Source organism: Oryzias latipes, chromosome 9 (assembly GCF_002234675.1).
Source record: "Oryzias latipes chromosome 9, ASM223467v1".
Lineage (NCBI taxonomy): Eukaryota > Metazoa > Chordata > Actinopteri > Beloniformes > Adrianichthyidae > Oryzias > Oryzias latipes.
In genome coordinates, this window is record NC_019867.2 from 11,867,862 (window position 1) to 11,891,148 (window position 23,287).

At 39.6% G+C, this 23,287-nt stretch overlaps 2 protein-coding genes across 4 annotated transcripts in view; one reads left to right on the forward strand and one right to left on the reverse strand.

Moving 5' to 3' along the window:
• Positions 1-1,487: 1,487 nt before the first annotated feature.
• Positions 1,488-2,447, reverse strand: foxb2 (forkhead box B2). Its single transcript, NM_001160450.1, is given in 1 exon segment — positions 1,488-2,447. A coding segment is annotated over 1 exon segment (960 nt).
• Positions 2,448-6,225: 3,778 nt separating this feature from the next.
• prune2 (prune homolog 2) overlaps positions 6,226-23,287 on the forward strand; it is a 47,982-nt gene continuing 30,920 nt past the window's right edge. For 2 of the 3 annotated variants that reach the window (XM_011479469.3, XM_020705863.2), the window contains exons 1-6: positions 6,226-6,800; positions 11,380-11,481; positions 12,082-12,284; positions 13,641-13,807; positions 17,234-17,368; positions 18,487-18,575. In XM_011479469.3, coding sequence (XP_011477771.1) covers positions 6,762-6,800; positions 11,380-11,481; positions 12,082-12,284; positions 13,641-13,807; positions 17,234-17,368; positions 18,487-18,575 — 735 coding nt within the window. In that variant the 5' untranslated portion in view covers positions 6,226-6,761. Of the gene's footprint in view, positions 6,801-11,379; positions 11,482-12,081; positions 12,285-13,640; positions 13,808-17,233; positions 17,369-18,458; positions 18,576-23,287 lie in introns of those variants that run through there. The other variant, XM_020705864.2, reaches the window with a different exon arrangement.

A 23,287-nucleotide genomic window follows, 5' to 3' on the forward strand; every position in this document is an offset into this window, starting at 1 on the left:
CACAGATTCACTTGTTGTGTCATGAAACCTGCCGTTAATTAGGAGGTAAAGCCTCCTCTAGAAAAGATGTTTGTCTTTAAAGTAGAAAATATGGCAAGAAAAAGGAAAATGACACGAGACCAGAAGGTATAGAGGATGAATTTGAAAAAAGGAGATAAGGAGGAATTATGGGGCGTGCACTTTTATATGCTCGTTAGCAGTGACATCCAAATAGGTTCTAATTTTTCACTCTCACACGCTCCTCCTCTGGTGCATCTCAATTATTTGTTCTGAGGCTGGCGCAACAAAAGTGTTGGCAGTGGGAGCCTTTGGGATGCTAAACAGGGGGCAGGAGGTTAAGCGTAAGTCATTTTCAGAGGGACAAACCTGAGGCTTTGTGCTGCTGAAGATGAGAAGCTTCAAAGCTTCATTAAAACAGTGCATACAAATCTTGATCCCATCTCCCTGCCTGCTTTTGAGGATGTGGAGCTGCAATCCAAAGTTCTGGTTCCTTATCTCCATCCTGAAGGTCCTTCAGAACTTCAGGTTGTCTTCATGATTTTAATGTCATAGTTTAATTAAGGCCTAAAAAGTCTTCCAAAACATTTCATAATTAAACTGGTGTTCATTTGAAAGTTGATTTAGAGGTTTACCAGAAATCTGTTATAAACTACAAGTTTTGTCTGTTTCTCAACATTAAATGAAGCGCAGGTGAAATGCTAACATTTTATAAAGATTTATATAAATTGAGGATAAATCAAGAAGACCAGCTTTAATTAAACTTTTCATCTGTTGATCATACCTAAAATCTTCTTGTATAATTGTAGCAACTTTTAATATGAGACTGTAACGTGTTCGCAGGGAAGAAAGAATGTTTGCAAAAGTGGTCAAATTCTTTAAAAATTATTTTAAAATAAGAATTTTTCGTGTAAAGTTCTTGCTATTTGTTTTTTTTAATAAGTGAAGTCTGCAAAATACTTAATCTAAAATAAGTGTCTAAATAAGAACAACACCAGATTCAGTTTCAGCCTCTTTATAAATAATCTTCAGATAAATAGTGTTGTACAAGCATAAAATGATCAATGCACTAACACAGAAAAAGTGCAACAAGCCTAAAAAAGCTAAAGCAAGAAGGTTTACATTTTTTGAAGTCTACAGACCTGATGAAAACATTGAATGAAAGAAAAGTAAAAAGAGAAATGAAAGACAAAAAAATTGATTTGTGGGTTTGATTTTGAACTTCAGATGAATGCTTTCTTTGGGTTTATCTACTTGTCTGATTGTATTCATTAGTGCCACGTGCTGTATGTGGCAAATGCCCTTAAAAAGTGAGCAAATAAATTATGATTCCAACCAACATAATGAAAACACATTAGCCTACACAGCACAATGCTCACAATTAATTGTCTTAGAGCTGCAATCAACGTATACCGTGTCAGGTCTTTATTTTTCTGCAACTTTTCAAAAAAAAAAATAATGAAATAAAAAATAACCTGCATTTGACTGAGCTATGATAAGAGGAGAGCCGGGTGCAGCGGGTTGGCTTTGCCCTCCAGCAGATCGCTCTTCTCCATGGCGGAGGCCGGTGAGCATAGGTGGGCCGGACCGGACTGCAGCCCCGTCAAACCAGGAACTGGGCCCAAAGACGGGGTGGGTTTTATTGGCAACGGCACGGCGGGCAGAGTTTGCCCGTTGGCGTTGTGATACAGGCCCTTTGCTGAAACTCCGAAGGGCGCGTACTCGGATGCTGCCGCCGACACGGGCACGCCGCTCATGGACTCTGACAGCATGCCGACGTGCGGCCACATGGAGTTTACAACGCTGCTGAGTTGAGGGGGCACCGGGTAACCCAGGTGGTGCATGACGGAGCTGAGGGGAAGCCCGCTGGCCACCACGCCCTTGTAGTCTCGTCCGATAATGTTCTCGATGGCGAACGGGTGTTTAAACCCGCCAGGCTGCGCGCAAGAGATGCCCCCGTAACCCTGAAAGGAAGGGAGCCGACCAACGCCCGCCGGGCCCGCAGAGTGGTCGTGGTGGGCAGAAGCGGTGGCGAGCTTGCTTCCAGGGTGATGGTGGTGGTGATGAAAGTAATGCATCATCGGGGAGCTCTTGCAGCTCATGTGTTCGGCGCGCAGAACCTTAAAGCGCTTCCTTCTCCTCAGGAAGCTGCCGTTCTCAAACATGTCCCCGCAGTCAGGATGCAGAGCCCAGAAGCTGCCCTTCCCTGGCTGATCAGGCCTCCGGGGGATCTTGATGAAGCAGTCATTAAATGATAGGTTGTGTCGCAGGGAATTCTGCCACCTCTGAGTGTTCTCCCGATAATAAGGAAACCGATCCATGATGAACTTGTAGATGTCACTCAAAGGCAGCATCTTGTCGGATGAGTTCTGGATGGCCATCGCTGTCAGAGATATGTAGGAGTAAGGAGGCTTCTGGTCGCTGTAGGAGTTTTTCCCAGGACGCGGCATAATTGTTATTTTAAGTTTTAATTCACCTGTGAGGTAAAACGGTCTAAACTTTGCTCTGATCTCTATTGTCGTCTTAGTCAGTCTCCACCTGACTGACCCGCTCCAACGTTCTGAGCCATCAGATTGGATTACCTGCTTAAATTTGGGTTGGTACCGTGTGCCTCAAAGGGCCGGAGGTTAAAGATAAGGTTCAAGATCCTCCTGGTAGCTTTTCTTGAGGAAATAATGTTCTTTGGAGTTGTGCGTAAAACTCAATCTCCGCGCGTAAAAGTTGAAAAGTCTTCTGAGTTCCCCTTGCTCCCTTGGAGAAGAAAAGTGTGAGTAAGAGCGCCTGTTATGCTGTCTGTGTATGATGTGGCTCCTCTTCCTCTTGTGCGATGCTCCCTCTCGCCGAGCGCTGTTTTTGTGAGACCCCCGGAGGTCGGCGGCACTGTTATCTAGACACTTAGGGGACACGTCAGGAGAGAGCAGCGAGTGCATGTGTGTGTTGGGGTTGTACTGGTGGAGGGTGCAAGAATGAGAAGAGATAAGGTTCAGGAGATGAGAGGAGGGGCAATCTATGCACGCGTTTCTTTCTAATATGCTGTTTACCAATCAGAACCCCATGAAATGTACACTAGCAAAGTGATAGATAAAATGTGCTTAAAGTGTCCACACTTTTAGATTTCGATTCGATCCTAACCTTTGACCTCATGTCATAAGATAACATTGGAAAGTTTGTTACTCTCTTTTTCTGTGTAAGTGCGGAGTGTTTGCAGGGCATGTTGATGCGCATTTTCCTTTGAAACTGAGCGCGTGACAGAGCATTCGAAATCAAGTCCCATTTGATTCATTCCAGAAAGTAGGCTAAATAAAAACGCATTGGATGTATAAATACAGCATCTTTCTTAAATTTGCTCGATTGCACTTTCCGACTTTGCCAGCAATAAATCACGTCTTCCTTTTGCGCACGACATCCAGGCGCGCATTTCACATGACGCGCTCGCGCGCACACAACACACACTGAGTCGGAGAAGGCGCTGTTGTTGATTAATTGCTGAGAGGGGAGTCCGGCGGCTGTCTGTCTGTTCAAACACTCTCTGGTGAATCCTACAAGGATGTAAACAAACTTCATCCCCTGCTCTGAATTGTGTTCAGAGGAGAACAACAAAAGCTGCTCCCCCTTCCCCGGTATTTTCCTTTCTGGCCAGGTGTCATGACTGGGTCCTTGATGGCTCCTGTCTTCCTGGTGCCCCGGTGGGCCTCGAATACATTACAATAATTAAGCCTTCCGTGATTTAGCCTCCTTGGAGAGAAGTCCAACAATGTAATTAAGGGCAAGCTTGCTCTATTAGGTATGAATATTCAAAACTGTGTCAATTAATTAGCGGGTGTATCTCTCTGGTTATATCTTGGTCCTTAAAGCCCACTCAAAAGGTCAGCTGTGTCAACTGAGAGCATATTTTAAAGACGAGGAAGGAAAATTATCTGGCAGCGTCACATCGCAAATTGATCATTTAAACCGCCAAACAAAAGGAAGCTCTGTTTCACATCTTTTCTTTTTCTTTTTTATATTTTGTTTGGTGATTGCCAGACGCCTGAAAAATTATATTTGAAACTCCCAAACCCACCAGAGGCCACCGTTAAACGCTTCCCCTTTAAACACTTGGGAAAGATCAATATTAAATCTGTTTTCGCAAAGGGGGCCGTTAAATAGACACTGCGGTTGATCTGCATAACACAATTAATTAGATAGTCTCCACCAATCTTTGGGCTCACCAAACTCTTGGACAAATAACTAGTTGTAAAGCACACCTTCTGGGCATATGGAACATATGCTGAAATTATCCTTAATTGACTAATTACATAAATTACTCATTAAGTTTACAGCACATCAATTATAAAAGATGTATCAATTAATTTTGCATAAATTACAAGCGGGATGCTGCTCAAAAAAGGCCACGAAGGGAAAGAGAGTCGCCAGGAGGGCGTCATACCGTTTGTGTGTGTGTGGTTTGTGCGCTAAAGCGCAAGCGCGGGCGTGAGTGACGGTCGTCTGTTTGTGCAGTCTCTAATAATTATTTTCTCAGCTTAAGGGCAAAGTTATTCTTCTTCCCTCTCCCATTCGTAGAGGGAAAGTGTGGGGGTAATGGCAATTATACTAATAATAATAATCCTAAAGACTTCTCTGTAAGTCATAAGGGGCACATCGTCGCGTAGAGAGCCATTAAAATCAATTAGCAAGCTTCATTGTTTTCAGTGGAAAACGATGTTAGGACTGTAAGGCTGCGGCTTTGGTGGTGGGGAAGTATGTTCCAACGCAAACATAACGGATCTGATTGTACATAAACGAATGAGAACGGATCCTTCAGGAGTTCCTCTCATGGTAAAGCTGTCATGTTGTATTGCCCACCACATTCAACGTTATGGGGAGTTTCAAACTTTCACAAGAGTAAAACGTAACATTTGTACAATACAAGTTCTCTCACTTTGCTAAAAGTCCTAAATAACTGGGTGATATTGAAAGAATCTTTATTTATATAACTGAAATCATTTTAAAAGGTTATCAAGTCTTACCATTTGAATACTTTTTTTTTATTAAAAAAATAAACAAATATATAAAAGTAAATATTTGCTGGGTCCTCAATGACTCTTTTATTGCATCCATAATCATTTGATCTTGAAAGTTTGTTTATAGACAAAGTTGCATTTACTTCTCCAAGGGTACTTTCATTGCCCTGTCTTTTCCGGCAAATCCTAATTATGTTTTTTTTACGTTATGCTTACTACTTTATAGTCCTTGCCTCATTAAGACCAACGCTATGTAAGAATGCTAACACCTCTGCATTGGTATGCATTTTTTTGAATTTATTTTAATAAATCTTAACAACTCATTTGCTTTTTGAAAGGTGTAAAGTGCAGCAGGTTTGCCTTTATTGTTAAAAATGTCAGAAACTAACCAAACTAAAAAGAAAAAACATCATGGGGGGTTTCTCCTGTAGCCACAGATAAAACCAGACTCTTCCTTTGAGATTCTTCACCTCTAATATTTTTTTTTTATTTTCTTAGCCAATTTCTATCTTTTTTTTCTAACCAGTTTTAAAATTTCTTACATAACTTGTGCACTTATTCTGTAAAACATGAAGTTGCTCTTTTTAAATAAAATGAAGTTTACACTCTTCCATACTTAAAAAAGTACTTCATATCTGTTCATCAAATCTGCAGATTTGTGATATAAGTCTATGCAACAAAAAATCACATCAGGGACTTTGAAATTGAAAAAAGTGAACGTAGACAAATCAAAGTTAGACATTTTAGCAATTACATTGTAGTGCAAAACAGTTTAACTTGTTTTCCCCTTAGACACAATTTTTTGGATAATTTCATCCTTACCTCCTGAAAAATAAACTAAATAGTCGGTTCTCAGTAAGGCTCTCTTTAATCATTATGTCATCTAAATGCTTATTGGTGTGTATTTTGTATCTTTCCACATAATTCATACATCTAAAGGAAAGGTCTATATTTTCAAGTTATAATAAAGACATTAATTTATCAAATATCAAGTACGGAGGGGGTAGTGTTGTGATAAAGTTTGTTATGTCGGGAAAATATGTTTACTAAATAAAAGGACAGCCTAGGAGAGTCTCTTATTATTCATTGAAGTATAATTTTGACCTCTGAGAATAAAATGAACACATGCACATATATGATATGGTCAGATTTCTTTATGTAAATATTACATTCTTGTGCGTGCTGCGTGTCCGTTCCAGCGGGGGGGGGGGGGGGGGGGTCTTTTAGATGAATTAAAGTGCTTCCTGACACAGCAGTCCTGTCGGAAGGTGAATGGCAGCAATTGGAGCTGTGATCATACTGCGGCATTTCTGTCCCCAGCGTCTGACAGCTGAGCGGGTCCACATCCACGACTGTGAAGACCACAGAGTACTGACTAGTCTGCACGCATGTGATTTACAGTTATATGCTCTGAGAAGGTGCGCGAAACGTGCGTGTGGTCGTGAGTGGAAGGGGAAGAGGAGGGGGGGGGTGCGCATCCTTCCGCAGGGAGCGCGCCTCCGCTGGATCTCCTCTTCTCACCGTCACACCCACTAGCTCCGTGTTGTGGGTTCACCCCGCGGAGAAGGGGAGGACCATCAGCTCACGCAGCGGCAGCGAGTGCTGCATTGTGAGCGCAGCAGGAGACCCAGAAGGGAGGAAAGACACACTCACTCTCACACACACACACAACCACACACACACTCTGGCACATATCAGTAACGTAATTGCCGAAACTTGGTTTATGGAGAGATCTGCGACAGCGCCGCAGCGACGCAGGCCGACATGGAAGAGTATTTGCGGAGGGTCCAGAGCAGAGTCGCGGTGAGTCGAGCGCCGTCAGCGGCTCCAAATCCCGGTATGAATGAGATCCAAACGCTCGTGCTACAGGCTGCGGTCCTGTTGCTGGGAAAAGCGCAGGGGTGAAAAAAGAGCCTCTCACGCATCTATGGTTGCACCCCCAAGCACCTGTAGATCTCCAACAGAAATGCAGGAAAGACGTTTGTTCCAGCACAGTAAACACGCTGTGTTTAATGAGAGCGTGCATTTGAATGAGGAGGTGCTCTCTAATGAGAGGAGGGCCAGACATCAACAAGTTTAGCCAGAGGCTCTCCTTTCTGCTGTCTGCTTTGCCTATCTGATTCATATTTTTCCTTCATATAGCTCATTTAATTAAAGTCAAACCAGCATTTTGTGACACTAGTCTCATTTATGTCCTTGTTAGTTTGAGCTTCCTTTCCATTCCACAGGGTCCCTCAAGATCCATTAAGAGATCCTGACTCAGTCTTGAGAGCATGAGGCCCCCACAGCCATCTTCTAGAATCCAAAAGTCGTGTCTCTTATTACACTTGGGCAGAAAAGAGTGGATTTTTCTAAAAAGAAATAGAAAAAAATAAAAAACAGACCTTAATCTGTAACTTCATTGACATATTGTTTCATAACTTGAATTTCCTTTGTGGGAAACCACAGAGTGACTAGGTAAACATAATTTTAGAAGGCAATTCAGGGATTATAGCATTTGTAACGTACCGCCTATGATAAAAAGTCTAAAATAACGTGCTTGCATATTTCATAACTTGAAGTTTGATTCTCTTAAACAGGTGTCCAAGTGTAAGATTGACACCTTTGGCCAATTAAAAATTAAAGAGGAGTTAAGAGCTTCTATCTGGGCTGTATTTGCATGAACACAGGGAAAGCTGCAAAGGAGAAAGGATCAAAGAGGCAAATTCGCAGATCAGAGCGCAGCAGAGTAATTGAGAGATAAGGAGGCCGACCGATGAGTGTTGTGGAGGTTTAAGATAAAGACTAATGTCGTTTCCGTTTTCTTGAATGCCCACATCTGCAATTATCTCTCCTCTCAGCTGTCTGGCGTTAAGTTTTGATGATTCACTTCTTTGCTGAACATCTTTGTCATCCACTTTGGACATCTTTCGCTCCACTTTTTGGATGGCCACAATCCAGAACACCCATACCCCTAATTGGCCTGCAGTTTCATTACTGAGTGAGCCTGCTCGCCATTTGGAATGGAGGAAATGTGCTGAGCACTATTCCAGCATCTGTCCTCATATTCTGCACACCAGCACATAAAAAGGACTCTTTAATTCAACTGTGTATGTTGTATGTGTGTCATGAAGCTCTACCTGCTTGGCAAAAAGGGAAAAAAATCTGCTTTTATTTATCCTTTAATTTAGTTTAATATTAAAGCAAACTAAAAAGATTCAACTGAATATTGCAGCCTCATATTTAAATGAATTTAAATGGTTGATAAAAAAAACATCTTCAGAAATAATACTTCAGCTGCAGCAATTGTTACTTAAATTAATTTTGTGCCGTTTTTATTTTATTTTTTTCTGTTTTAGTGGAGATTTTCGGGGGGGGGTAACGCTTTCTGCTAATTCCGGATGCATTTACTGTAAACTAGTGAGTTTTCTCTTCAGAAAGTGCAGATTATCAGAAGAAAGGATATTCAATACCGTGGCTTAAAGGAAAGTAACACAACAGTTGGAAGAAAGGGAAGCAGGGCTATCAAATGGCTGCTCCATGCTCAAGAACATATGTACACACATCAAGAATTCTCTTGATGTAGTCGAGCAGAAACTGGCCTTTTATCCTGCTAATGCATCTCTTCCTTTTCTCTGGTTGTCTGGTATTGATTTATTCTCTCACTCTTGCTATCATGAAGGAACTGGTTCCCCTTATCCTCCTCCTTTTTCACACCTTGTATTTGTTCTATTCATGTAATCTCTTTACGATGGCCTCCATATTTTTGTGCATTTATTTGTTTCTACCTTAATATACTTCTTTTCTTTTCCAGACTGCTCCACTGTTTGACTTATTTAAAAAAGCACGTGGTGCATTTTTGACCTTTTTTGGTCTTTATAGTTGTTTCCTTCTTCTCCCACTTTTTCAGTTCTCCCTCTGTTTTGGTGTTTAATTTCTTCATCCCTAATTTGCTTTGTCCATCTGGACTTAAATGGGAGCTTCTGTTTTGCAGAAACAAGACTATCATGCTCATCTAAGTCTGGCATTGAGCTCTCTCAACCTCCAAAATACACATTTATTATGTCAGTAAATCTCTTTATGTTGGTTCCAAAATTTTCTTTCTTCATCTCTTCCATATCCTGTTGTATTTAAATATGCTTCATTCCTAACAGTGGTCTGTAACAGATAGCATCCTCTGGGGTCTGCTGGCAGCAAGGCCCTTTGATGGACACCAGGGGCAGTGTGACTTGCTTCTTTCTCTTTCTACGTTACCACAGCAACGGCACCGTGCTGCCTGCAGATGTGCCTGTTATTTAATCTGTTCAGTTGGCTCAGGCATTACCAATCGTTTTGAAATGTGGCAAACATTTGGGCTGTAAATCGGTTTACCTCTAGTTCTTAAGATGCTGGTATCAACCTGCCAGTGCTGATTGATAAAGACATGATCCTTTAAGTGATTGCTGTAGTGGAATCTTTGATCTGCTCCTAATCTATAAATAAATCATGTCAAACATTTTACTCTATATTTGCTTTTTAAAGCATCTTACAAGTCCATTGAGATGAATAACACATGTGACATCCATTGAGTCCACATCTATTCTTGTGATTAATGTTGCAGGCTGCCGGCCAGGCTTCTCCTATGCTTGAGCTTATCAGTTCACAGACTTGCTGTACAGAAGTCAGCTCAAAAACTACTGTACATTGATTATTGCCTTTAGATGTGTGCAAAATCTCACTTTTGATATTTTCGCCTCCACACCTTAAACATCTGCAGTGGAATCTGTGGTGAATCCTGCAATTATCAGCCATAGTAGGAACCAATACATAGAATGTCAGTTAGCAAATGAAGGAAAAGACATCATTTTCTGCCTTTTCACCCAGAGACAAATGCTTTATCTCTGTAATGGAGCTCTCATTAACGTCCACTTAACCAAAACAGCCAGTGTTTATGTTCTTTGTTCAGTGAAATGTAGGGGTCTCATTCTTCTCGCATATACAGCAAATACCCCGAGTTACAAACGTCCTCTTACTGACTTCAACAGCTGCATTAGAGTTAATCTTCTGTCAAGCATGAGAGGAACCTAGCAGCATTATTATTTCCTTATTTAATAATTCATGTTGTTGCTTCTAAAATGCTGCAGTCATCTAACACAGTCATGCTGTTCCAACAAGGATGCAACTGATATTTCATACTGTGTATTAACTGTCAGATCATACAGGATGATGGTTTTAATCACCTGTTAACAAGCCAGGATTGAGACCCCCAGGGGCCTCTGAGCACTCAAGTCAGAAGAGCCCTTCAAAAATCTATTTAATTCATATATTTTTATTTTGTTTTTGTTTTGTTTTTTATATTATAAACAAAAGTAAATGATACAACTATTAGATACAAAAATAGCTTTTATAATTTAGCAAAAAAGAAAAAAACAACAACTTATAAGAAATAATACAACAGATGGGCAGAAGCTGACATAGTGGACAGAATTTGGACTAAAGAGCTAAAATGATTGCAAATTTTACTTTTAGGTTCAAAACAGCATATTTCAAAAACTACAACATGGACCCTAACATTCTAATTTCTCAGATAAAAAAAAGCGCAAAACTACGTGCGTAAGCGTGATTGCAGCACTATTTGGTTTTAGATTTGCCAGTGTTCAACTAAAGATTGCGCAAGGGATAAACAGCAGTATTTTAGTAATGATTTAACACGCACTACGCAGATCTTGAGTTAAATATATGCAAGAAGAATAAACGCAAGGAAACGGATGCTACTGGAACTATAATCCAACAGTCTCCAGATTTGTCTACACCATTTTACGCAACGGTTTTCTGTGACACGAGCGCCAAGAAGGTCGCTCTTAGAACAAACACTCGACATCTGATCGGCCTGTATTTTTGCTGATGATGGACACCACTGCCCTCGCAAGATGAATGAAGATGAGGTACAGGCAGTGGTGGAGCTGCTTCAGAGTGCAACGGCGGGGGCTTGGAGAGGGCGAATAGTGCAGCAAAGCTGGAGAAGAGCAGTCTGAGCACAAAAGAGACATTCAAGTAAAATAATGTGAGATTGGAACAAAAATGGATTTTCCTTCTTAGATCAGTCTATAATGTGCAAACAGATCTTGCTCGTGCGGTCCATTTTGCACGTTTTTAGGCACACAAACATTCAGTGAATCGGCCTGTAGTATTTTGCAATATTCTGTGGATAAATTTTTTGCAGGAATATTGTGAAAACTTTGACCATGAGGGCCCCTGGGCATATGCCCATGGATCCAGCCTGGTAACTAACTATTTGCTGTGTTTGATCTTTGAACTCAGAAAACGTTTCTTTTAATGAATTCAAATGTTTATATTTTAAAAAACAGTAAAGGGAGGTGACGATCATGACCTTTAAATTGTGAGCTTGCTTTTGTGTTTGCAGGCAGGTCTGTCAGAGATTCCCTTCCATGTGGTTTTAGGTGGACCTGAGCCAAATGTTGACACTGTGGCTGCAACACTGTGCTTAGCCCTGCACCTCAACCTGGTATGTTAAGTCTGTCATGACTCAAAACCTATAAAACATAAAAGTGTATGACCCTTTTATTGAGTGGTGTTTGAATTATTGTGTTCAAATGAATAAAGCTGAAAACCCCATACATTGCCTGCTCACCTTTACACAAACACAGATGTCAATGTTGATCATTGCACTGCCTCTTTGACTGATCATCACATGTACTTTGCTACATTATTTGCACAGAGGGCAGAACCCTGCTTTCTGTCCTATGAGTAAGAATTTTTCAGTGAGGGGACACGACATAACATCAAACTGTTCTGTGTCTTTTAGTGATAATCATTGTGAACAAGCACGTTTTGCTGTGCATGTGTATGAAAATAAAAATCTGAGCAAACATCTGTTTCTCATTTCATCTGCTCAAAACTGGGTTTTTGTTATGGAATTTTAATGTGGCCTGTCTTTAAAACAAATTTAAAAAAAAACATCAAGGAAAATAGGTTTGAAAAAGCTTACATTGGAATTAAAGTGCACTTTAGAGTAATCATTCTATTGTTGGATAATTAACTTGTTCTCGAAGGTTATCTGTCAAGTGTTTGAAGTCTTGTTGAGTTGAAATTTCTGTGTCTTCAGGAGGAACAATCTGGTGGACTGTGCGTGCCGGTGCTGTGCAGAGGCCCGTGCCACACCTTGTTGCCTGAGGAAACTGTGAAGTTTTTGCAGAGAGTAAACATTCCTGAGGATTTGTTGCTCTGGAAAGAGCATATAGCCCTGGTGGAACTTCATCAAGCTGAGAAGCTCTCACTAACTCTACTTAGAGATGGATTACTTGACAGGTAAACCTTTAGATGAGTAAAAATTAAATGAAAAATGAAGTTAAACAAATTTAAAGTTAAAGTCTAAAATCTTGACAGGAGGATGTTCTCCTGGAGACAGTGCTATTCCCAGAAACCTTCTAGTGGTTTAACCGCCCAAATCCAACCCCCTAAGACTGTGTATCAAGCAAGAATACACCAGGTCACAATTTCAGAGTCTTCTCTGTGACTCAATCCCAGATTTGAACCCATTACCCACAAGCCTCTGTGGTGACACTCTACCACTTGGTCACTCTGCTGGTAGTGATCTTAAGGTCCCTTTATGATCATGTTTTGATCCAGTTCAAAAGTGTTCCCAGTGGTCTATTATTAATAAACGTAACTACTCCTTAATGTTAAATATCTTAAATTATTTATTTATTATAACTTTTTAAAGTGAAAATTAAAGTTGCATAGAAAACATATGTTTGCTTGTTAATTTAGAATAACTCCTTTTAAATTTCATTCTGTCAGGTTAGGTTATATGGACAGTTTAAGTCCTAATGTATAGTTGCCCAATCAGATGTTTCAAGTGTGAAACCCCCCTAGATATGAATAAATATAAACCAATTTTTATTTTTTATTTTAAGAAATTAAAAACTTGCATGCTCTCGAGGGCCACATAAAATGACATGGAGGGCAACATTTGGCCCCTGGGCCTTGAGTTTGACACATGTGATTTACACGCTGTCCTGCTATACAGCCTCTCACAAACCCAGGATAACATTACCGTGCAAAAAAAAAAAAAATGGCGCGGAATATTGGAGCTATCTCGTCTTACAGTTTTAAGTCAAATGCCAAATCAGATGAAGAAAACTGAGAAGTTATTGGATCTAGTCATCTACAAGTGGATGCATCAGAATGGAGCAGAGCAGGGAGCTTGTGGCCTACTGATTGTAGCTTCTACCACACCAGCACAAGCTGTTTAAACAGCATTTTTTGCGTCTGCATCTGATTCACAAGGATTTTAATAAAGAAACAATAAGAAATGCAATTTTAAGCTTAATTTTTTTTATCTGTGTTCTCCATCGTGGGAAAAATGCCACAAGAACATGGTAAAAGCATGATTTTCATTGCAGCATGTCTTTATGTCTGCTATTTAATAAAATGTGCTAAAAAAAACCACATTGAAAAACATGTCCATCTAAAAAAGCCATTTACTGATTTGAAAATTAAAATCTGAGATTATGTGCGTCTCCAGCCTCTCTGCGTGTTTATCTCTCAAGACCAGAAAAAGAATTTAGCTCATCCAAATAAAAACAATCTGTAAATTGTCTCACTATCATTTCTTTTTTCCTCAGCAGCCATTTATATCTCCCTCACCCTTCTCTCTCTTAGCTCTGAGTACCACATCCTGGAGTCCAGCATTCGGCAAGTGGTCCATCAAAAAGTGCAGAGAGATGCAGGGGGTGATGGGGGACTGTCCGCAGTCACAACAGTCGCCAGGAAGATTCTTCAAGAAGCAGCGGAGCACATCAGTGCGGCGCTGAGGGAGGTTCTCGGAGGTGAGGGAGGAACAGCCGCCCTCCTAGGGGGAGTAATGGGGCGATGAAGGAGGACACACACAAATCCCCTGACATGACTCGCTTAACACCCACCAGGAGAGATGGAAAAAGGGTGAGATGAGGGGTGGTGGATGTGTGTGAGCTCAAAAGTCACATAGAAGCTTATCATGTGTCCACTTTTCGTTTAGCAGGCAGTCATTTTTCTGTGCCGAAGCAAAGGAATGGCAGTGAAAATCTTAAATGTTAGTAAATGACTGGATGGAAAAGCACAACAGGAAAAAATGAAAATGGCTCATCTGCTTGTGTGCAAAGGAAATGAAAGCAGCCAGCTGCACCCACAGACACATCAACCTGTGAATGCTGGGGCAAAATAATTACTCCGTTTAGGTCTGAAAAGAACTTCCTTTTAAAACAGAACAAGCAGCTGTGTGACTTCAGCAGCAGCAGAATCGACTTATCTTTTTAATTCAGTAAATGTTTGCGGCTTTTGCAGTTAATTATCTGTTATCTACATCCAGGCATGCCATCTATGAAGCTGGATGGAGAGAAACAGCAAAGAGAATTGCAGAAACAAAGACTTAGAAACTGGGAAGGAAATTATGTGAAGCAAGTCTTCCTCTACCTTGAGAGTTCTTTGCATCTAATAATTTCAGGTATCTGCAGGGTTAAGTTTTCCAGTGGTTCATTGCAATACTACAAGTAAAAATAAAAGCATAGGCAACAAAAATCTCTGCAAAAAAGAATGCTAATAGATTTTTAGTCATACATCACAAATATATACTGTTACAGAGGCATTATTTACTTTTCAACGCTAAAAGCCCTAATATAATAAAGATATGAAGCAGTTATGGTAGGTTTTTAATCTACCGGTCCCTACGATTAAAAATTAAAGCCTTTCTTTTAAAAGGGACCCAATATAAGCTTCAAGTATATTGATAAATGTATTTAAAGGAAATCCATACAGTAACCATACTTTTTTTTTTAGCTAATATTTTTTATGTTGCCACAACTACTTTTCAATAGTTGGACTAAAGCTTAATTTTTAAACTCACACCACCAACAGATATATTTGACATTTATAACTGAAAAGGGACTTAATACAATTAATGCAGTCTTTAGTTTTGGTTAGAACAAAAACAAAAGCATCACAGGCATTCAACAAAAGATCAAAATTAGGTTGCAAATGATGTTACGGGTAAAATTACAGATTTGGGTCAAATGTACAAAACCACACATTACAATCAAAATTACAACACAAATAGTTAGGGGCTGTCAACCAAAAACAGGTGATGTCTAGTAATTCAAAAATCAGTCTGTGGTTTATTAGCAGAAGATTTTAGTATCCAGTCCTTTTTTTCTTGATCTATGCTTATAGACATCCGTTTAAATAACTAAAAAATTATATCAAAAAACTTGAAAAGAGATTTACATGGTTAGACGACCGTGTGGTATTAATAGATATGCATCTTTTGTGTGTGTGTGTGTTTTTTTTGTATTAATTGCTTAAAATGAACCATTTTCATAGCCAATTATTATGAATGAGTTAAAAAAAACTGACCAATAAGGCTAACCTCATCCATACTTTATGTACTAAAAATCCTGTCATTAAAAGCTTTAAAATATTTAGCCAAAAATGTTAATTTTTACAACATTTTTTGTTTAAAAATGGGGAATCAATGACATTTGAAATGATAGTGACAAGTCTCAGTTTTTTCTTAATTTTACTTTTTTTTTAAGTTTTAAAGTCCCATGCCAATCATCTTTTGATCTGTTGTAAAAGCTTTTCCGGTGGTCTTTTAAGTATAGTTATGCCGTTTTTAACCAAAATCAATAAACCTGTCATTTTCTAGGACATAGTTAAAGTGGCAGTAGTTCATTATAAATTCGTGTCTGAGTTGTGGGGACTGTTGGTGCAAAGCAAGCCCATCCCCATTTCCCTTCACCCATCTGTTAACACTCTCTCTCGCTAGCGAGCCCCTCACAACCCCAACATAACATTACTGGTGCGACAAAAATGGTGAACAATATTGGAGCTATCCAGTCGTACAGTTTTGAGCCAGATGCCAGTTCAAACGAGGAAAACAAAGACGTACACGAATCTATTTCTCTGCAAGTGAACGCATCTGAATGGAGCAGAACAGAGAGCTTGTGGCCTGCTGAATGTGGCTGTTATACAAAATTGTTACAGGCTTTTTCCCACATCTCTTTTCTTTGGTCTCCTCCTGATTCACAACGATTTGAATAAAGAAATAAATGCAATATTAAGCGTAATTTTCTAGATTTATGTTCTCCATCATGAGAAAATGCCAAAAGAATATTTTAAAAACACAATTTTCATTGGAGTAGGTCTTTTGATAATGTCTTTTAAAAAAGTTGTTTCTCACTGCCTGCTATTGCTGTTGTTGGAGATACTAAAATTACAAGAAAATGTGCTAGAATGTTCCACAGGAACATCTCTTGGTTGGTTTTGTAAGAATGCAAAGTGAATCCCCAGCTGAGTTTAAGTCAGAACTTACCCAAAGTTAGTACATGTGCCTCCTTCCCTTCGTTTCAAGGTCACAATCTCATTCTGAAGATAAAATAAATACTGTGCATGTCAGTTTCTGACTTCTGAACCATGTTTGGGGCCAGTTTCATTTGGCTCTTTTTTTCAGGAGCATTGATTGTGCTTGTTAGGAACAGGTGGTGTAGGACCCAAAATGCAGAAGGAAAACTAGGGCGCAACCAGAGGGTGAAAAAAACAGAACAACTGACAGTAAAGATTTGAAAAGCCGACATGCTGAGGACAATTAACAAATGAAAATAACTGAGGATGATTATGAACAGGAACCTGGTATGACTGTGACAGGGGGCCAACTTAAAACAGAACACGACCAGAAACACAAAAATATATCACTGACAAAACAATAATGGGTGCACTATCCTCACAGTCATACATTCTTTTAGCTATCTTTCAAATTCTAGCAGCACAATAAAAGTATGGTGCAGAGGACTATCTCAGGTTTGGTTCCCGCTCCGCGTGCCCATGTGTCGAAGTGTCCTTGAGCAAGGGACTGAACCCCACGTTGCTTGTGGTGATGACTGTACAGCACTTTGGGCCTTCTAAGAAGATAGTAAAGCACTACATAAGTATACACCATTTACCAAATTAACAATTCTCTAAAATACTTATGGACAACTTTCCTTTTAAATGCCTTTTGAAATGTCTCTCCAACTTCAGTAATTTAATATGCATCAGTCAGGAGAATTTCTTTTACTGGCGCTTCAAAAAGCTTGAACAATTGACCATTTCTCATGACATAAATTAAGCAATAGCATAGTGGACAAAAATTAAAACATATTTGATTGGCTTCACCTAGAACAGCAATGTTCCAGTTTTTGAAAATGCAACTGGAATGCAAATGGAATTGTGTGTGTTTTTTCCAGAGGCTTTGAAGCTGCAGAGAGAGGAATGGTGGATCAAACACGGCTGTCAGTCAGAGGAGCTGGAGGAACTTGTGAGATGTTTGGAGCAGTGGGACGACTTCAGTGTTCAACAACAGAGGGACATGAATCAACAAGGTGATTGGGATGTTTTGACTGACTGACGTGTCTGGAAAGGATGCCACATATTAAAAGCTGAGTTGCAAAATAAAATCAAATACAGAGAAAAAGACCTAAAAAAAGTCTATGCACGACTGAAATGCATAGATTAATGTGTAGATGAATGTAGAAAGTTTTATTAGGAATCCTTATATCTTCATTCAGTTAGAAGTTACCGGTAATAAAAAATTATATTAATATGGTTAGGTAAGGACAATTTTAATCTTTACATAACATTCATCCTCTAAACCTGTTTTGTCCCTTTCGGGGTCACGGGGCTGTCGGAACCTAACCACCGTTGGCGAAGGCAGGGGACATCCTGGACACGTCGCCAGTCTGTCGCGGGGCCACGAATCACATGCCCATGCACAGTCGATTAGGGACAATTTAGAGTGACAAATCAACCCATGACGCATGTTTTTGGACGGTGGGAGGAAGCCGGAGACCCCGGAGAGAACCCACGCATGCACGGAAAGAACATGCAAATGCCACACAGAAAGGTCCCCCAATGGTGTTCTGGTGCAGGTCCCCCAGCCGAGACTTGAACCGGGGGCTCTTGCTGTAAAGCAGGAGCTGCGGCATGCAGCCCTTTTCATAACATAGTCCAAGATAAATAAAAAAGACTCGAAAAGAATGTGCCAGCAACAAAAGTCAAGTTCTATATAAAATTGAACCAATTTGTAAAAAATCTTTGTTGACAGAATTTTTATTTACATCTGAAATCTGGTAGATTTAAACAAACCCTGCTGTGCAAAAGCTCAAATGTCTTGTTTGTATGAAACATCAAGACAGACTGTTCAATCATTGTAAAAGTGTGTATACCCATAAAGTGTTAACTAAATTTCAATTTAATAAAATACATAAAAATAGTTGTTTTTTTAACTTTGAATACAACAAAACTCAGTTTAAACCTCTTTGTTCCACATTTATATTTTTCAAGACCTTGACTGCAGTCCCTGTTTAAGCTATCACCTCTGGAGAGGATATTCATTCAAGTGTTTTTCTTTTTTTTTGTTGTCTCTTTTGTGAAACTGTTTTGTATTCTTGTGTGTTTTCATATAACTGTTAGTCTGTTTGTGTGTGCTGACTGGATGTAGAACCGATGCTGCAGCTGACACCGAAGCTGAGGGAGTTTTCTGACGGGGAGACTACCATAGCGCTCACATCCCTGGCCACGGACGAGGAGGTAGATTCATTATTTTTTTGTGTGATTTTTTTTTATTTCAAACATTTCAGGTTGCAACAAAGTTGAAGAGAAACACCTGATATGAAACTAATATGAAAGTGTACAAAGCACAGGGAGAGAATGTACAATTGTGTGTTTACAATGACAATAAAAAACAAAGACTTGAGATGTGAAAACAGAGAAAAAAACTCAAAAAGAGAACAGAACACTTTTAATGGTTTTGTGTTTCATTGCATCTCACCTACAATGTGCACTTTGGGGAGGTGTTTCTGTGGAGCCCCTTTGATGCTCTGCATTTGGATGAGATGTAGATGGTCCCAAAAGCATTCATGTATCACCGTCCTCCCTGCTGGTATCCCAAAAATCCAGCACACTCATTTTCAGCACATTTGTGTAATGTTGGTGTTGATTTTCTCTTGCTTGCCACTTCACATTTGCTGCTGCACGCTCACATAAACAGGCACGCAAACAGAGGCTTTAAGAATTTACTTCTACTAGTGCTTTTCCCTCTGCTGCAACCTCTAATGTCTTCACTCCCCCCCATCCAAAAACTAGAGGAAAAAAAAAATCATTCATTATTTCTTTTATATCTCCTTCTCAAAGCCCATTTTTCTCGGCGGCTGCCTAGCGTGTGGTATTAGGCTATGTGTAAAATAAATGATGTCTGTAGCCGTAGGGGTATGGCTCTGCCTCCCCCAGAAAACTACCTAACGTCCAAGGAACATTAAACACCCAGATCCTCGTTTAGCGAATAAATAACCATTCATTTGAATGGCTTTGCCTGTGTGTGCGCACCGGACTTTTCTGTGCATATTTTACCAGCACTGTGCCTACATGCTGCGTGTCAGGAGGGAAACAGAGGGAGAGATAGAAGCAGAGTAGAAAAAGGCAGGCAGAGAGGGCCCATTAAAGACTTAATATAGAATAAATGGCCAGGGGCCTGTGTGTCGCCAGCGGACCTCAACTCCACAGCGTCATGGTGGGTTACTAATGACCTGAGATCGGGCTCCAAAATGAACTCCTTACATGCATGTCATTTGCAGTGTGTATATATTTATATATTATTTTTTAATTGTGTTTGAAAAGAGAGTAAAACGGTATGAGAGTCATTTGTTCAGGGGGTTTAGGGAAGTTCTGCCTTAAATGATTCTTTCCAGAAAACTAAATAAATTAGTTTCAATTAGTCTTTAATGGCTTATGTGCGATGTGTTTGTTGTGGTGTGCCATGTATGTGTGTGTCTGACAGCAGTTAAAGAGGGCTGAGTTTGAATTTGCGTGAATTTGCAGTGTAAAATGTGGCAGTGATTGCTTACATAGCAGAGAAAAAAGGATTTTGCTGCTTGTGGGGTAGAAATGTCTTCACATTAGTAACAAGACAAGTCTTCTGGGGGATTTTAGTACCAGTTTTACCCACCTTAACTGGGGAAGTAGTTGAGTTAAAAAAGGGATTAGTGCACAGTTAATGTATATTTTCTTTCCTCCCTAGAAGTTCCTACTGCTGCATTCAAATTCCTGAGATGAATGCGTTTTCATCAATTTTTTAATTTCTTCCCTTATCCCATTTAGTCTAAATAGTCTGTCTAAATTTAGTCTGTAATTTTTTTTTTTTACAGTTAGCATCCCCACATCATGATGCTCCTTTGACCATGCTTGAAAGTAGGGATGACTGAAAGGTGATGACAGTTTTGAAAAAGCTTTACTTTAGTTATGTCCAGTCATTTTAGTTTGGAAAGTGATTCTAACCTGTCTGTTGAGGTGACTTTTTATATTTAAGTGGCCTTTTGATGAACTGATATTCCGTCTGTCTTGTTGTGCGTTCCTCCCATATAGGAAACACGCTAGCCAAATAAGTCTTTTGCACTCATTATTCATTTTATAATATTTTACATTCTCTCTTTAATTTGAACTCTAATTTCAGAACATAAAATTGGCTTTTCCAGCAAGATTGGATTATTCAATGCCTTTTTTCAGCACAGTATAGAGAAATAACATTTGCAGCTAAAAAAGCTGTAAACTATCCTGAGTTTATCTGTTTTTACAGAAAAAGCTTCTCCTCTTCCTCAAGAGGATTTCTCTTTTCTGCAGTACACCGTTACTGCTCTTGTATGTCAGAATCAAGCAAAGTCCAGAAATGTCTTTAGAAATCAACTGGATTTTCTTGATGAATCCACCTGGATGAATTAGAAAATACACAGACAGTATAGGAAAAGTCATCTCCTTTTATGTGGGTGCAACTGATGCAACCGATCCATTTATTTAAATACATTTATTGTTAAAGAGCCAAATTCTTTGACTATGTCACTAAATCCCATGGTTACTTCTTTAAAGTACTTTTCTTTTTTCCCAGAAACCTCAAGGAACTCCTCTCAGTGTCGGTCCACTTCTCCAATTTTTCAACATAGAACTGCAACATTCTACTTTGCAAAGCACTATTTAGCTTTTTTCCAGCTTAATTGTCTGCTGCTGAACTGAAACAGGGATGTTTACTCAACCAGAATCTGGGATGACTTGATCTAAACTAGGGGTCTGGAACCTTAGGCTCCCGATCCACATGCTGCTTTTTGATCCCTCCATTGTGGCTTTTTGGCTTTGTTAAAAAAAAAAAAAGCTAACAGTTAATACAAAACATGGATTTATAGTTTTGGTTTAGTTTGTTTTAGATTTGTTTTAGTTAATGGAGTTTTGCCATAAATGTTCATAATTTTAACATGTGAGGTAACTGAGCAAAATTATGGCAGTGTTTAATCTACTGTTAATCATTGGAATAAATGGAAAGCATATCACTGTTTAGTTGCTGTTCAAAGAGAAAGTCCTTAAAGTATAATATTGCATTTACCTATATAGATTTTCAAGTAATTCAAGTCAATCTGCTGCAACAGGAGGATTTTGTTTGACTCAGGGTGTATTTTATTTTGAAAGGAACTTGTATGTGCTGCTTTTAAAAGTACAATAAGTTAAAATTATAACAATAATATAATTTAATTATTGTTTATAATTAAAAGCTATACTTTATGGATGAAACTGGACCAAACGGCTCTTTTAGTATTAATTGTTGCAGATCCCTGATCTAAACCAAGAGGGACTAATCTGAATGATCAAATTTGACCTTCTCTGATCTAAAAAATTTTAGATCTTGTTGAAGATTTAACAGCCCACAAAATAATATCCATAGTTTTTCTTTGACAATACTTATATTAAAAATAATAAACAATTTATATAGGTCCTTGTGGACGGCAGTCAAAAGCAGACATTTTTCTCACTTATAAAATCAACACTGATGACATTGTTAGTGTTTAAAGGAGAACTTCATTAGTGGTTTTTGATTACTACCTTACATTTTCCTGAAGGCCAAAGTCATCAACCCCAATTCAAGAGCCGGCTCTGATATCTGCAAGCTGATCTCCTTCTTGATGTTCTCAGTATCAGCAGGAGCTCAGATGAAACCTGCTATCACCACAACACAAACAGGGCAGGCAATCTTTGTTGCTGTTGACTTATTTCTGTTTTTCAAATGACTTAATGCATTTGTTTGTTTTGTTCTCTGAGAGCGTACACACATGTCCGTCCCTCTGTCTCGGCTTCGCTTCCTTCTTAGCGACGTTGATTGTCTCTAATGCGTTGTTTGTTCTCAGTCCTCCGGTCCTTCTGTTTGTTTATGCAGGGCCAGTTTTGCCCTGCGCCACTTGCACAAATAATTATGCTCGCTAATGAAGGGCCCGCAGCCAAGGCGCTCTCTAAATGCCTTTCTGATGAGAAGCACTAGGAGACAGCAGGTGCAGGGTGGGCCTCCCAGGGACTAAGATTGAAGACCAGGAAACCAGAGCCCCCCCCAACCCCCTTCCCCCTGTGTCTTCAGTTTTTTTTTAAGGTACCTTTATTCTGCATCAAATCGTCTCCATGAGATCAAGAACTGAAAGCTGCTGCAGTCATGTCAAATTCAGGGATGCTCTCATTCTAAAATAACATTTACAAAAATTATCTTAAAAAAAATCAGAGCTCATCTGTGCGACTTTCTAACTTGCCTGAGTGTTTGGTTACATTGTCTTTTATGGCAATAAAAGTGCATTAGCAAGATTCAAAGATGCGTTCTGCAATGTACATTTGTTTGACTACGACAAACAACCAACAAAAAAAAAGGACATTTCTGTTAAACAAGTTTGGAGAAGTGCTGCACACAGCAGTCACTCCTCTGTGTTTTGCACTTATGTTTTTTTTCCTCATCATCTCAACTGAAGAAAAAAATTGTGCTTTCCCTTTTCCCCATTTTCCTTCTCCCCCTGTGGCTTTCTTGGGCTTTGAGGGCAAACAAATAACAAAGCAAAACATTTATAGACTCTGTGCTTGCATATTGGCCCCAAATCCCTGCACTTAGAGCCGAGCGAATGAAGCATGTGGAGAAGGCCCATGTGAGATGGAAAGACAGTCAGAAAGACATTCGTGTTTGCAAACTTTCACGCCGCCCTCCTCTTTGCTTCTTCCTCTCCAAAAAACTTCATAAGCAGTAATAGTCACACGTGCGTGTCTCTAAACAGGAGCTGATGACTGTTTGAGTGTGAACACAGACGTGTGTGTGTGTGTATGCAAGTTCAGCAGTGCGTTTGTGGCAAATGGTATAGGCTGCACATGTGTGCGAGCATTTTGCATGTGTGTGTTTGAGCAGGGTGGTGTCAGCTCGCGCCTTGCCACCCCATTTACTGTAGCTGTACCGCTGT